Here is a 13,114-nt window from a genome sequence, read left to right as displayed (position 1 = left end):
TCTTAAATATGGTGCATATCTTTTTCATTCATTTTGGATTGTGACATAAAGCTGGATCTACAAAATAGATGGCCTCGGACGTGGAGTACTCTCAACAGAAAACCACTTTTCAGCTCTGAAAACACCTGACAAACTTTGATTTTGAAGGGTAAATGTCCCTTTAATGTCCCTATGAAGCACTACTTTTGCCCATTTGGAGAATTTTGCAAACCACTAGCTGGCACAGCCACAAAGTCATAAAATCTGATTTTAAACCTAACGTTAACCACACTGCTACACCTAATGCCTAACCTTACATTAAGAACAAAAAGCAACAACAAAAAAATCACACATTTTTACAGTTTAGCCCATCTATTGGAAATCCCTCAGTTCTGCCTCCAGGACAAGATTCATGACAATAAACGGCAATCTGCGAGAAAACAGGAAGAAATAAAAGTTGAGGTACTCTTCTGCCTGGATGGAGTCAGAGGGGGCCACGTAGTTGCTGGGGATATAACCACTTTCTCCGGTGGTCAGAGACCGAGCGAGCCACCAGTCCCCTTCCCTGTAGCACGACAGAGGAGAGGAGGAGACGACAGGGTTATTGACTGGGACAATCAGAACCCTTCCCTGGGTTCATTCAGGGTACTAACTGGTTATTCACATCAGATACAGACTATTTGACAGTGGTTGAAGCCTAAAAACACCACCGTGAGTAAACAAGTGTAGTACACTGATTTCTGTGCTCATATCATGAAACTCACAGGATAATAAAATTAACTATCTTGACTAAATAAGAATTAATAAAACAGGGATATCAAGTGAACACAATATGACTGATTATACCATATTCTGTGCTTTTTCACCTTTGCCTTCATAAGCACAATTGTTTGGTTTGCTTGTAGTGACCAGTAATTCTCTCAACAACAAAATAAGACTGGTTACTCCACATGCTGTAGCTTGGGTTAACAAATATTACCTCAGTGCACATTTTGAGGAAAAACAGGTTCAATGGAAAGAGGAACGGTGGCGAGATAAGTTAAGACAGGGGGGCTCAGAAAGGACTAGTTCACTGACCTGAAGCTGTACTTTCTCCTAAGAGAAACCATGAAGCGTGAGAGAAGGAAATAACAGAAACAGCAAAGAACATCAAAAACATGGAGAGAAATGCAGCAAACAGCACTGCACAGCACACAAGACAAGACAAGACTTCAAGCATTTCAGACCATTGAACAATAAAAAATACAATCTGCACCTAACTCCAAAATGGCTTGACCTGAAGTGGTTGTATTTGAACCATGCATTTTAAATGTCTTCCTATAGTGTCTTATGAGTTATGTCTTTAACGCAGCTCTGTTGTACTTGTGTATTTTGTATTTTTTCCTGCTGCAACCAAAATACCCAGTGAAGGAACAAATAAAGATTTTGGAAACAAACTGGCTTGCGTCCTTTAAAGAGATGCTTTGGAAAAGTCATAGACTTGGGGAAAAAAACTAAAGAAAAAAAACATTTTTAACAATTAGACCCAATCAACACTAGAAGGGCTACAATCTGGGTTGTGTTTATTAGAGCACACAACATAAAACGTTCTGTTACGGTTTTCAACAGAAAAATGAAAATGTGTGATTTTTATAGAACAGGCAGTGCTGTTAGTTTGTTTTCTTTCATTTGGCGCCTAATGAACATGACTTGACAAGGCTGTCAATGTAAGATCTGAAAGCATTAGTAGTCGAGTTGTAGTCGGGAGAAAGGGGAGAGACGTTGTCTGGCTAACGAGGAATTATGAATAAGTGGGCACTCTGTGACTGTGTGTGTGCGCGCACACACACACACACACACACACACACACACACACACACACACACACACACACACACACACACGTGAGTGAGTGAGCGAACAAGCGAGTGAGCTCATGGGTGTGTGTTTATACAGAGTGCTTGCATGCAAGTGTCTGTGTTTACAGAACAACGTGTGTGTTTGAGTTTGTCTATGTCTGGATGAGTGTGTGTGTCTAGGTGGAAGTACAGCGTGGATAAGTTGGATCTAAACAGGAAGATGATGGTGTGGGCATCTCCTTACGTGTTGTTGACGATCTGCAGCCGCTCGCCTTTCTTGAACGTCAGGTCCGAGGCAGTCCGTGACTCATAGTCGTAGAGCGCCACAAATGTAGTGACACCTCCTGTGGGACAGACACACACACACACACACACACACAAACACTGTATCTTAGACATGGGAGATTTGGAATAACACACATCTGAGTAACAGCAAAAGGCAAAAAGTACAGTATCCTCTTCCTGCAATATACAGCTCATATTGATATAAACCTGAATATTAACATAGATTCATAGAACTGGGTATTATTTTTTCCGTAACCATTACTCAGGCAGAAGGATTACTAGCTCTGTTGCCCCCGCTTACATATGTTGTCTCAATTTAATATTTTCTTAAAACATTACACTGGAGGTCTTTGCACTTCACCATCAGGATGTATATTACAATTTAGCTTCTCCCGAAAAGAGATATCGGGCATTTACATTAGGTCTGCCCAATAGTCCTTGAAGGTAACAACATATATAGCTTACAAAAACCACCTGATTTAGAACGTGGAATCTCGGGCCTACATTGATTGGTTAATTAGTTGCCGTGGGGGATAACCCGAGCCTGCAGAAAATTCCCAATATGAGAGGGCAACCAATCTCTTTACAGGAAATGCAAAATAATTACTGACCTGTCTAGACACATAGTTAGATGCCTGGCGCTGAACTTGGATATTATAACGTTGTCTGGTCTGTGAGTCTTCAAAGTCAAACTGAAGATGGTGTTGCACTCTAAGCAGTTGCAGCCTTAAGCGAACACTTCAAATATGTTTTACTTCCTATATATGTGAAAATGGTGTGTTTCTATGTTTTGTAAGTCAAAAAGATAAGACACTGGTAGCTGCTGGATATCATGAACATGAGGTAAAAAAATAAGCAAATTGTTCCTTTGCCTTCATTGTGAATCAGGGTGTTTTTCTAAGCGCTGCTTTAGAGCGACGGTGCCCAAACTCTGAACTACGCTTTAGGGCCTAAGGACATCAAATCCAGTTTAGTCTAGTTGATAAAAAAGGGGCATTCGTGTGAATGATGACATTTTGGATCTTCCTCAAACAAAATCCATAGAAAGATCCTTCGGGGGAAGGATATTTGCTTTACACTTAATCTGTACCCAAAATTATTATTGAGAAATAATTATTTAAAAGAAATGGGTGACATTTACATTCCAAAGGGACATGTAACATATTTCCATTTGAATGTTCCATAATGTTTTTCCCTGCTTCATGCAGCCCAGGCAGCATTGGAACGTCCTGCTCCACCTACCTGTGAGGAGAGATGATGCTTTGGAAAGGCCATAAACTTTTAAATTAAATAAAAAAGCCTCAACTATCAGAGACAATCAACACTAGAAGGGATAGAATCAGGGTTATGTTTATTAGAGCAAGCAACAGAAAACTTTTTTTAACCCTTTTTCAACAGAAAAACAAAAATGTGTGTTTCTTATGGGACAGGCAGTGCCTCACTGTTTTAGTTTGTTTTCTTTCATTTGGTGCCTAATGAATATGACCTGACAAGGCTGTCATTGTAAGATCTGAAATCATTCCATCTGAACATTCCACCTGCTCCACTTACCTGCCAGTGGTCCTCTGTGAGGAGAGATGATGCTGCCCGTGTGGTCCACCCCGCCGAACAGTGCCAGCTCAGGGGTGTTGGTGGGGGCATGCCCGGGGTGGTGGCCGCGCCTCATGCCCCCTACGGCGGGACTTCTGTTGGGGGTCTGAGTCTGCTGGGCTGGGCTGAGGTGGTGGTGCATGCTGTCCAAGCCTGTTCCAATGGTTCCATCCAGACTCAGTGAGCGCTGACCCGGCTCCTTAGGCTTGCTCTTGCCGACTCCCATCAGCAGGCCTGAGGAAAAGAAACAATGATTCAAATCTCAAGTTGATCCATTTCAATCTTTCTCAATGCCGATTAGACCTGTTTGATTCAATGCAATCTCTCAATTCAATTCTATACACTGAATTCAATTCCCTCAAGCCAGAACTCATGATTGGATGGAGAGACACCACTCTTCCTGATTGGTTCTAACTAACACCTTTCCGTGCAACGGTATAATCATTCAGCAGGGTGGGGTTCATTAGGACCCAAACAAAATAAAACATGCTGAAACAAGGAGGGGACTACCTGGACTTGTCCAACACGGCACACTTATTTTGTTTTCTATTGCAAAACATTTTAAAATAATGAAAACCAACCTGGTGAACACCAACTATAAATAAATACAGATTTACACAATAAGACAGTGTATAATTGCGATGAACGGAAATATCGGACTTGGTCGAAGTTGGCAACAACGCTTGTCGTCATCATCTGTAATTCTAGTGTTAGTTAAAAGCCGCTGCATTTCAAGTTGAATCCTGTTCTTACGTTGTTCTCAGTTACAAACATGGACACAAACACCAGTTCAATTCTTCTCTCTGCACAACAGAATGAGTCACAGTGAGGAAGCCTATTACAGGCTAGATGATACACATGCACACAGCTTGTTCCGTTGTGAGCAGCAGGCCTCTCAGTTCAGACAGTTAGTGTGTGTTAGCAGCTGTTATGATCTGTCCCTGAGAACAGAAGCTCTGACACACACACACACGTCTCTCAAATCCAGTTTCCAACACACTCACTGACTGTGTGTGTGTACAGACAAGTTTCAATCTTTATTTGTCGTACGGGATAAGCATTGTATGCATCGTCCAATGAAATGCTTACCAACAGGTTCCTTCTCGAAAATGCAACAGCAATAAGAAATAGTCAAAAACAAGAATATGAACAAAGCAAATGGCAGTTGAGTAGAATAAACATTTTAACATAAGTAAAATTCAAGAAGGCAATTTATAGTACAATATTTACTTGTGTATTGGGGAAAGGGGGATGGGGGGCAAGTGTATAAATTGAGCAGTATAATAAGAGTCTGGTAGCAGTCAGTTGTGCAAAGGTTGGGAGAATCAAAGCAGCTGGCCAGTCCAGTTCAAGTGTTCAGCAGTCTGATGGCTTGTTCAGCAGTCTCATTCTGCGATACCGTCTGCCCGGCGGTAAGGGAGAGAACAGCTTGTGGCTGGGGTATGTGGGATCCTTAATAATGCTGCGTGCTTTCCTCAGCCTTCGTTTCGAGTAGATGTCCTGGATGGGTGGAAGCACGGTCCCAGTGATGTACTGGGCCGTCTTCACCACCCACTGGAGGGCCTGGCGGGTGTGGACGGAGAAATTTCCTTACCAGGCCATGGTGCAACTAGTTAGTACGCTCTCGATAGTGCTGTGGTATTATTTGGAGAGAACCCGGGGCAGCATGCAGAATTTATTCAGCCGTCTTAGGAAGTAGAGATGCTGTTGCGCCCTCTTGACAAGAGTGATGGTGTTGTTGGTCCAGGACAAGTAAGTGCTTGGTGATGTGGACTCCAAGGAATTTAAAACTCGTGACTCTCTCTACTAAATCAATCAAATTTCAAATCAAATCTTATTTGTCACATACACATGGTTAGCAGATGTTAATGCGAGTGTAGCGAAATGCTTGTGCTTCTAGTTCCGACAATGCAGTAATAACCAACAAGTAATCTAACTAACAATTCCAAAACTACTGTCTTATACACAGTGTAAGGGGATAAAGAATATGTACATAAAGATATATGAATGAGTGATGGTACAGAGCAGCATAGGCAAGATACAGTAGATGGTATCGAGTACAGTATATACATATGAGATGAGTATGTAAACAAAGTGGCATAGTTAAAGTGGCTAGTGATACATGTATTACATAAGGATGCAGTAGATGATATAGAGTACAGTATATACGTATGCATATGAGATGAATAATGTAGGGTATGTGACATTATATTAGGTAGCATTGTTTAAAGTGGCTAGTGATATATTTTACATCATTTCCCATCAATTCCCATTATTAAAGTGGCTGGAGTTGAGTCAGTGTCAGTGTCAGTGTGTTGGCAGCAGCCACTCAATGTTATATTCAGTAGTTCTTCTCGACTGTATGTAATGAAACCTAAGATGACCTGGGGTACTAATGTAAGAAATAACACGTAAAAAAACAAAAAACTGCATAGTTTCCTACGAACGCGAAGCGAGGCGGCCATCTCTGTCGGCGCCGGAAGACTACTACAGTCCCATTGATGTAGTTTGGGACATTATCCCTCATCTGATATCTGAAGTCAACAATCAACTCCTTTGTTTTGCTCATGTTTTCGTCATGACACCGCAACACCGTTTCACTTACCTCCTCCCTAAAGGCTGACTCGGCGCTGTTGGCCTACAACCGTGGTGTCGTCAGCAAACTTTATGATGGAGTTGGTGACGTGCAAAGCCACACAGTCGTGGACGAACAGCAGAGGACTGAGGACACCCCTGGGGCACCCCAGTGTTAAGAGGTGCTGTTGCCAATCCTTACAGCATGTGGTCTGCCCGTCAGGAAGTCCAGGGTTCAGTTGCAGAGGGTGGTGTCCAGACCCAGTGCTCTGAGCTTGGTGTCGAGCTTGAAGGGAACAATAGTGTTGAATGCTGAACTGTAGTCAATGAACAGCATTTACACATATGTGTTCCTGTTGTCGAGATGTGTTACGGCCGTGTGAACACAGACAGGGTTGAGTGTGACTAACAGAGTGTGGGGGAGGAGCAGATTAACTGGGAAGAGCTAAAAAAAGGAATGGGGGGGTGCTGCTGCAGCAGCATATGAGGTTGTGGTTGTGTCTGTGTTGCTGCATTTGTCCATGAGTGTGAATGGATTTTTAGACACATTCGAGTGCAGGTGTGGAGATTTCTTCTCTGTTTTGGGGTTTTTAAGACATTGTTGTGTGTGTGTGTGTGTGTGTGTGTGTGTGTGTGTGTGTGTGTGTGTGTGTGTGTTTACTCAGATGAAAAGGTAAGGAACATGCTGTGTGTGTGCGTTCATGCGTGTGCATTCATGCTAGGGCTGGGCGATATGGCCAAAAAAATATATCACGGTATTTAAAAATAAAAAGTTTTTGAATGATAAAAGTACTACATTTGCGTAGTGAGTGATCCTAGGGTGCTTTATGAGTAGTGAGTGATCCTAGGGTGGCAACACATACATTCTAAGTGATTTCAATAAGTCTTTCTCCATTCTGATTGTTTTATACTGTTCAAATTCGACTAAAACAAATTTCAGCACTTTTATCATTTCTGCATTTCCTGTACTCAATTGCAGTGGTGGAAGAATTGCAGTGGTGGAAAAAGGAAAAGCCACCCAGTAAAATAGTACTTGAGTAATAGTCTAAAAGTATTTGGATTTAAATATACTTAATTATCAAAAGACAATGTAAATGATAAAATGTACTTAAGTATCAAAAGTAAAAGTATAAATAATTTCAAATTCCTTATATTAAGCAAACCAGATGGCACCATTTAATTTTTGACATTTACGGATAGCCAGGGGCACACTCCCAACACTCATAATTTACAAACAAAGCATTTGTGTTTAGTGAGTCCTCCAGATCAGAGGCAGTAGATGACCAGGGATGTTCTCTTGACAAGTGTATGAATTGGACCAAGTTAAAGTAAAAGTTGTCAAAAAAATAAATAAATAGTAAAGTAAAGTACAGATGCCCCCCAAAAAAAATATGTTCTCTTAAAGTATATCTTGCATATTCCTCTTTGATTTAGAAGATACTGTTGCACAAACAACATGCTGATTTAGATCTACACCATCACTGTTATTATCAGGCTGTATTAGCGAGCTACATTTGCTCTTACTAAATACATGTATTAGCTAGCTAGCTATTTGTATTAACGGATAACAATTAGCGTCTCACAAGATTTAGGGCAACTTGCTAAGAAAAGAAGCTAGCGGTTTGCTGGTGTAAGAAACACAAACTAATAGTGTCATTATAGAACGCTAGTGGATTTATATTATGAAGCAAAGTGAAAACAGCATTGTTGTCTGTGCTGCATTGACCTGGCAGACTGAATGCGTCTCGTGGTCTGTGTTGCCAACTCCTCAGTAAGGAAAGTAGCTATTGGCTGTCCTAAAAGTCGCTAAATGACATCACCTAATTTGCATAATTGGCCATGTGCATGTAATTGTGATGGACGTTGTAGGAGAGAGGAATAACGTCGTGGGAGAGACAAACAGTGAGTAAAACACACCCTAAATATGTTTAGAACTTCAAATGAAACTTCAGAGGAAAAGGAAAAACATCCTGCTGTGTGCATCTATAAATACAGATGGGAATGTGTGTGAGAATGCATGGCTCTGATTTATCTGTAGTCAGAATGAAGGCCAGCCCAGTGGGGGGGAATAAAGTTTTCCTCAGTGTCATGCTGCTTAGTCACACAGAGAGACAGCCGGGGGGTAGATGACAGCTCAATGTTAGTGGGCGTTTGATGAGACTGCAGGTCACTGGAATTGTGGAACCAAAGGACAAAATAACGTACACAAGCCTGGCCCTGGACAAAATACCATCAGCTGGGGTCTAAAAGTCTGTACCAACGTATTAGCTTAGCATAGTGGTGACTAGCTAGTTAAGCTAGCTTGCGCATAAGCTGGGCCCTGGACCAAACAGCATCCAGGCCAAAAGCCATACCAATGTTGTAGCATTAACTATATAGTTGAAGCTAGCTTAGCTATCATGTGCACATGTCTAGATTGTGACAAAACACCAGCATCAAGGGCCAAAAGCCTGTACCGATGTCCTAGTATGGTGGAAGTTTAGCTGGTTGAAGTGACATCACCTTCCCCGAGAACTGGTTCATTATGTTCAGTAGGCTACAAAATGGAGAAAGCTAATTGAAACATAAGTTTGAGTAGTACATCCAGTTTCTATCTACTGAGAATGCCCAATTTCTTTATTTTCTTTTTTCCCCAAAAAGCTTTGGTTTTAGTGGTATACCAGTAAGCCTACTACTGACAGCAGCATTACAGAGTGCAGAGTTCTGATGGAAGGCAGTGTTGTGCAGAATACCGATGTGGTTGCTAAACTAGCACATGCTACATTAAAACAGCATGCAACTTATTGTAGAAAACCCTACATCCCTAATTAATTTTTCATTACCTGATTTGAAGAACATCCCAATGAACCTGTGACCCAGGCTACTGGTCATAGAAAGATGGGTTTCCAGGGTTACGGGTTTGGTTCATCACAAGGTTTCTCTCTATGAACAACACATGGCCATTTTTCTTGCCCCTAAGCTTGCATTTGAAAAATGAGTGTATTGCTCAGTGAACTGTGACAAAAGATAAGCAGAGTGCCATACAAATCGATTGAAAAACTATAGGAAGAGAGACCATAGTGACGGAACAAGGTTGAGATACATCCCAAACCCTTTTGCCTTCAACTGGAGGTAAAGCTTAATCGCTAGAGCTGTCTGCTGTACAGGATGCACTAAATAACTTCAAAACAGCCATCACAGACGTCTTTCCTCCACGACCACACAGAGGTTGTCTCTCGATTCTCGATCTTTCTCCCGAGGTGTGCACTTCCACACTCCTTGTCATCGATTTAAAAGCTTTGGGTTGGTGCAAGCATTGGCTGGCTATTTCCCACCATTGTTCCTACACATCAATGAGGGAGGATTGTGCATTAAGCAGAAGGGTAGAGAATTGAAATGGAACCATGCTCCTGTTCAGTGATATCACCTGGGCCACCTTTAGTACACAACTTGCCCATAGAAATGTCAGGAACAGAGCGGACTTGAGTCCATAATCTACATGTACATGTTTGTTCTACATACTGCATTTCTATTTGAACGTTCCACAATATTGTGCCCTACTGTCACCAATCAGTATCAATGAGGCTTTTCAGGAGAAGAGGGAAGGAAGCAATTTAGGAGTTTCGAAACCTCTCAAGGGACTGTGACTGCTCTTTGACAGGAGGACAATGTGACCAGCACACCCATAGTAGCCTCAAAGTTAGTGTAAACAACGGAACTAATGCTGCAGCTGCACAACTAGTAGCACATCCCCTAATATGGAGCAAGAAAGCTTGAACAACAGGATCTGTGATGATGTGATTTGTTCCCAGTTACAATACTCAGAGATAGGAAGACAGCGAGCGAGAGAGACATTGATAGGAAGAGAGCGAGCGAAAGGGTGATGGATAGGAAAAGAGCGAGCGAGAGGGAGATGGAAAGGTGGACTGAGGAAGGGGAGAGGGACTGATTTGGTGGTTGGTTGTAAACCAGAATCAACCAACCAACCACTCCTCTCACTGCCAACCGATGTTAACAGGCACCTGAGGATGAAGACAGATCAACACCTTTTTTCGTTCCATAAAAAAAAATACAGGTTCTCCATTCCATAGGAAGTCTAGAGTGTAGTTCCATATCATGTTGCTGGTAGCAATCAATGGAAGAAATACAAAATGTTTGAATGAATGGGGGTGTTTAAATATGTGGTGCTAGTGAGGGGAATTGTAAGGAGTTTTGTATTAGGAATCAAAATATAGGTTTAGGGGCAGTTCCTTTGAGTTCCATACAGGGGAAACCAAACTCATTCGAGTTCAAAGTCCTAAAACACAAAAATCACAATGGGTGTGCGCATATGCAGTGTGAGAAAAGCCATAGCTAGGCATCCATAGCCATGCGTACTGTAGAGTATGTGAATGTACTGTGTGCATGCATGTACAGTGCCTTCGGAAAGTATTCAGACCCCTTGACCTTTTCAACATTTTGTTACGTTACAGCCTTATTCTAAATAAAACATTTTCCTCTGCAATCTACACACAATACCTCATAATAACAAAGTGACAACAGGATTTTAGAAATTTTAGCACAAAAAAACCCCAGATACCTTATTTATATAAGTATTCAGACCTTTTCCTATGAGACTTGACAATTTAGCTCATGTGCATCCTGTTTCCATTGATCATCCTTGAGATGTTTCTACAACTTGATTGGAGTCCACCTGTGGTAATTAAATTGATTTGACATGATTTGGAAAGGCACAAACACCTTTCAATTTAAGGTCCCACAGTTGACAGTGGATGGCACAGCATAAAGCAAGTCATGAGGTCGAAGCAATTGTCCGTAGAGCTCCGAGACAGGATTGTGTCGAGGCACAGGTCTGGGGAAGGGATACCAAAACATTTCTCCAGTATTGAAGGTCTCCAAGTACACAGTAGGTTCCATCATTCTTAAATGGAAGAGGTTTGGAACCACCAAGACTTCCTAGAGCTGGCTGCCTGGCCAAACTAAGCAATAGAGGGAGAAGGGCCTTGGTCAGGGAGGTGACCAAGAACCCGATGGTCACTCTGACAGAGCTCCAGAGTCCCTTTGTGGAGATGGGAGAACCTTCCAGAAGAACAACCATCTCTGAAGCACTTCATCAATCAAGCCTTTATGGTAGTGGCCAGACGGAAGCCACTCCTCAATAAAAGTCACATGACAGCCTGCTTGGGAGTTTGCCAAAAGACTAAATTAGCTAAATTGTCTAAACTGTTTTTGCTTTGTCATTATGTGGTATTTTGTGTGTAGATTTAAGAAATTTTAGAATAATGCTGTAATGTAACCAAATTAGGAAAAAGTCAAGGGGTCTGAAAACTTTCCGAATGCACTGTATGTATGTGTGTGTGCGTACAACATGAGGGAAAACACAGTTTGATGGCATGTTCCACATACCAAGCAAGGCAAATACAAAAATTGTAATCCCCACATTCAACGAATTATGGTTATAGTTCCTACATGTGTTACTGCTCCATTGATGAAATTAGTTGGGACTTTGCTTGAGGCTGATGGGACAATCGAAAGACTCATCTTGTTTTTTCCCTGGAGGGGGAAACAAGCATGTTTATCAAGATCAAAAGTGAACAAAAAAAGGAGTGTGTGCTCCTCATTCTGGCTTAGGTCTACCCTGTTCCTCGGAGCAAATACAAACATGGTTAAATAGGAAAATATTCAGATATTTTCGACTTAGAAAATATCCATAATCCTCAGAACAGTCCCACAATTCTGCTAAATATAGCCTGGCCACTGAATTGAGGCTTGGTTCACAGAAGAACATACAAAATGGAAGTGATATACATTTTCAACAATGCTTGGACTTGCCAGATAGGTGGAACAAGGGTGTGTCAAATGGCACCCTATTCCCTATATAGTGCACTACTTTTGAGAATAAGGTTATAGGTCTCTGGTCCAAAGTAGTGCACTATATATTGGGAATAGGGTACCATGAGAGACGTAGCCCAAGATTGGACGAAGAATCACCTTGATGTTGTCTCGTGGTCCCTGTAAAAGGACGTCAAAAGATTTGATAAAAGAACTTCACAGGAGACGGCAGTGTCTCCGCAGTCCTGGAGTCCTTGTCTCACCCCAACTCTCCAGAAAACCAGGTTTTATCGGCCTGTCCCATCTAATCTTCTCTCCTCCATGGCAGTGCACAGAGAATGAATGGAGAGGGGGAAGAGGGGGAGCGGAGCAGAGGAGTGCAGCCAGGGGAGAACCCAGCAGATAAACTCGACGCTGGATCCACTTCCTCTGTCCGTCACTTAATGCGGTACTCTCCCTGAAGCAACGAAAGGAGGCATCGTTAAGCCATGTTCCACACTGTAAGAAGGGGAAGTAGATACACAGTATCAACCATTGGCAGACAATGAGCCATGTAAACAGACTTAAATAGGAACTGGGCTTCTGTTCCCTTTAATGAGGCACATTATATAGGCTCTTTTGAACCCATATCAGTCCTTGGAGAAATCCTTAGGGGAAGCACATCAACAAGATCCTATCGACATAGAAAGACTCAACAGCACATACAGTAGATCTGATATTAAAAATATCCGATTGACTAAAGCTATCCTTATATTGGTACGGGTGTTATGAACCGGTGTATGGGAGCATTTGAGGCTGTGTTATTCTATTATAATGCAATGGTGTATTTAAGCCACACTTGAACAATAGCCTCCATTTAGCTATGCTGACACTTGGCAACATCCCATGCCAAAATTCCCAGGGATGCACACCTGTTTCATTCAAACCAGTAAATGTGGGCTGTAGCAAAAATATATATATCAAGCGATTGGGGTCAAGCATAAACTGTATATGATGTACACAACTGTGCCCCTGTCCAAATCATAATATTTGTATAA

The 13,114-nt window shown here is 41.9% G+C and overlaps 1 protein-coding gene across 3 annotated transcripts in view; it reads right to left on the bottom strand.

The window, feature by feature from the left end:
* The window catches only part of LOC115142855 (proto-oncogene tyrosine-protein kinase Src-like), a 34,709-nt gene that overhangs the window by 20,655 nt on the left and 940 nt on the right, over window positions 1-13,114 (bottom strand). Inside the window, exons 2-6 of one of the 3 annotated variants that reach the window (XM_029682657.2) lie at window positions 12,237-12,575; window positions 3,654-3,926; window positions 2,062-2,161; window positions 1,057-1,074; window positions 446-544 (exon numbers count right to left, since the gene is read on the bottom strand). In XM_029682657.2, coding sequence (XP_029538517.1) covers window positions 446-544; window positions 1,057-1,074; window positions 2,062-2,161; window positions 3,654-3,918 — 482 coding nt within the window. In that variant the 5' untranslated portion in view covers window positions 3,919-3,926; window positions 12,237-12,575. Of the gene's footprint in view, window positions 1-445; window positions 545-1,056; window positions 1,075-2,061; window positions 2,162-3,653; window positions 3,927-6,297; window positions 6,658-12,236; window positions 12,576-13,114 lie in introns of those variants that run through there. The other 2 variants (XM_029682658.2, XM_029682659.2) reach the window with 2 other exon arrangements.

Source organism: Oncorhynchus nerka, linkage group LG15 (genome assembly GCF_034236695.1).
Source record: "Oncorhynchus nerka isolate Pitt River linkage group LG15, Oner_Uvic_2.0, whole genome shotgun sequence".
NCBI classification, from domain to species: Eukaryota; Metazoa; Chordata; class Actinopteri; order Salmoniformes; family Salmonidae; genus Oncorhynchus; species Oncorhynchus nerka.
Note: the sequence above shows the minus strand (reverse complement) of the source record. Positions and strands in the feature narration are given on the sequence as shown.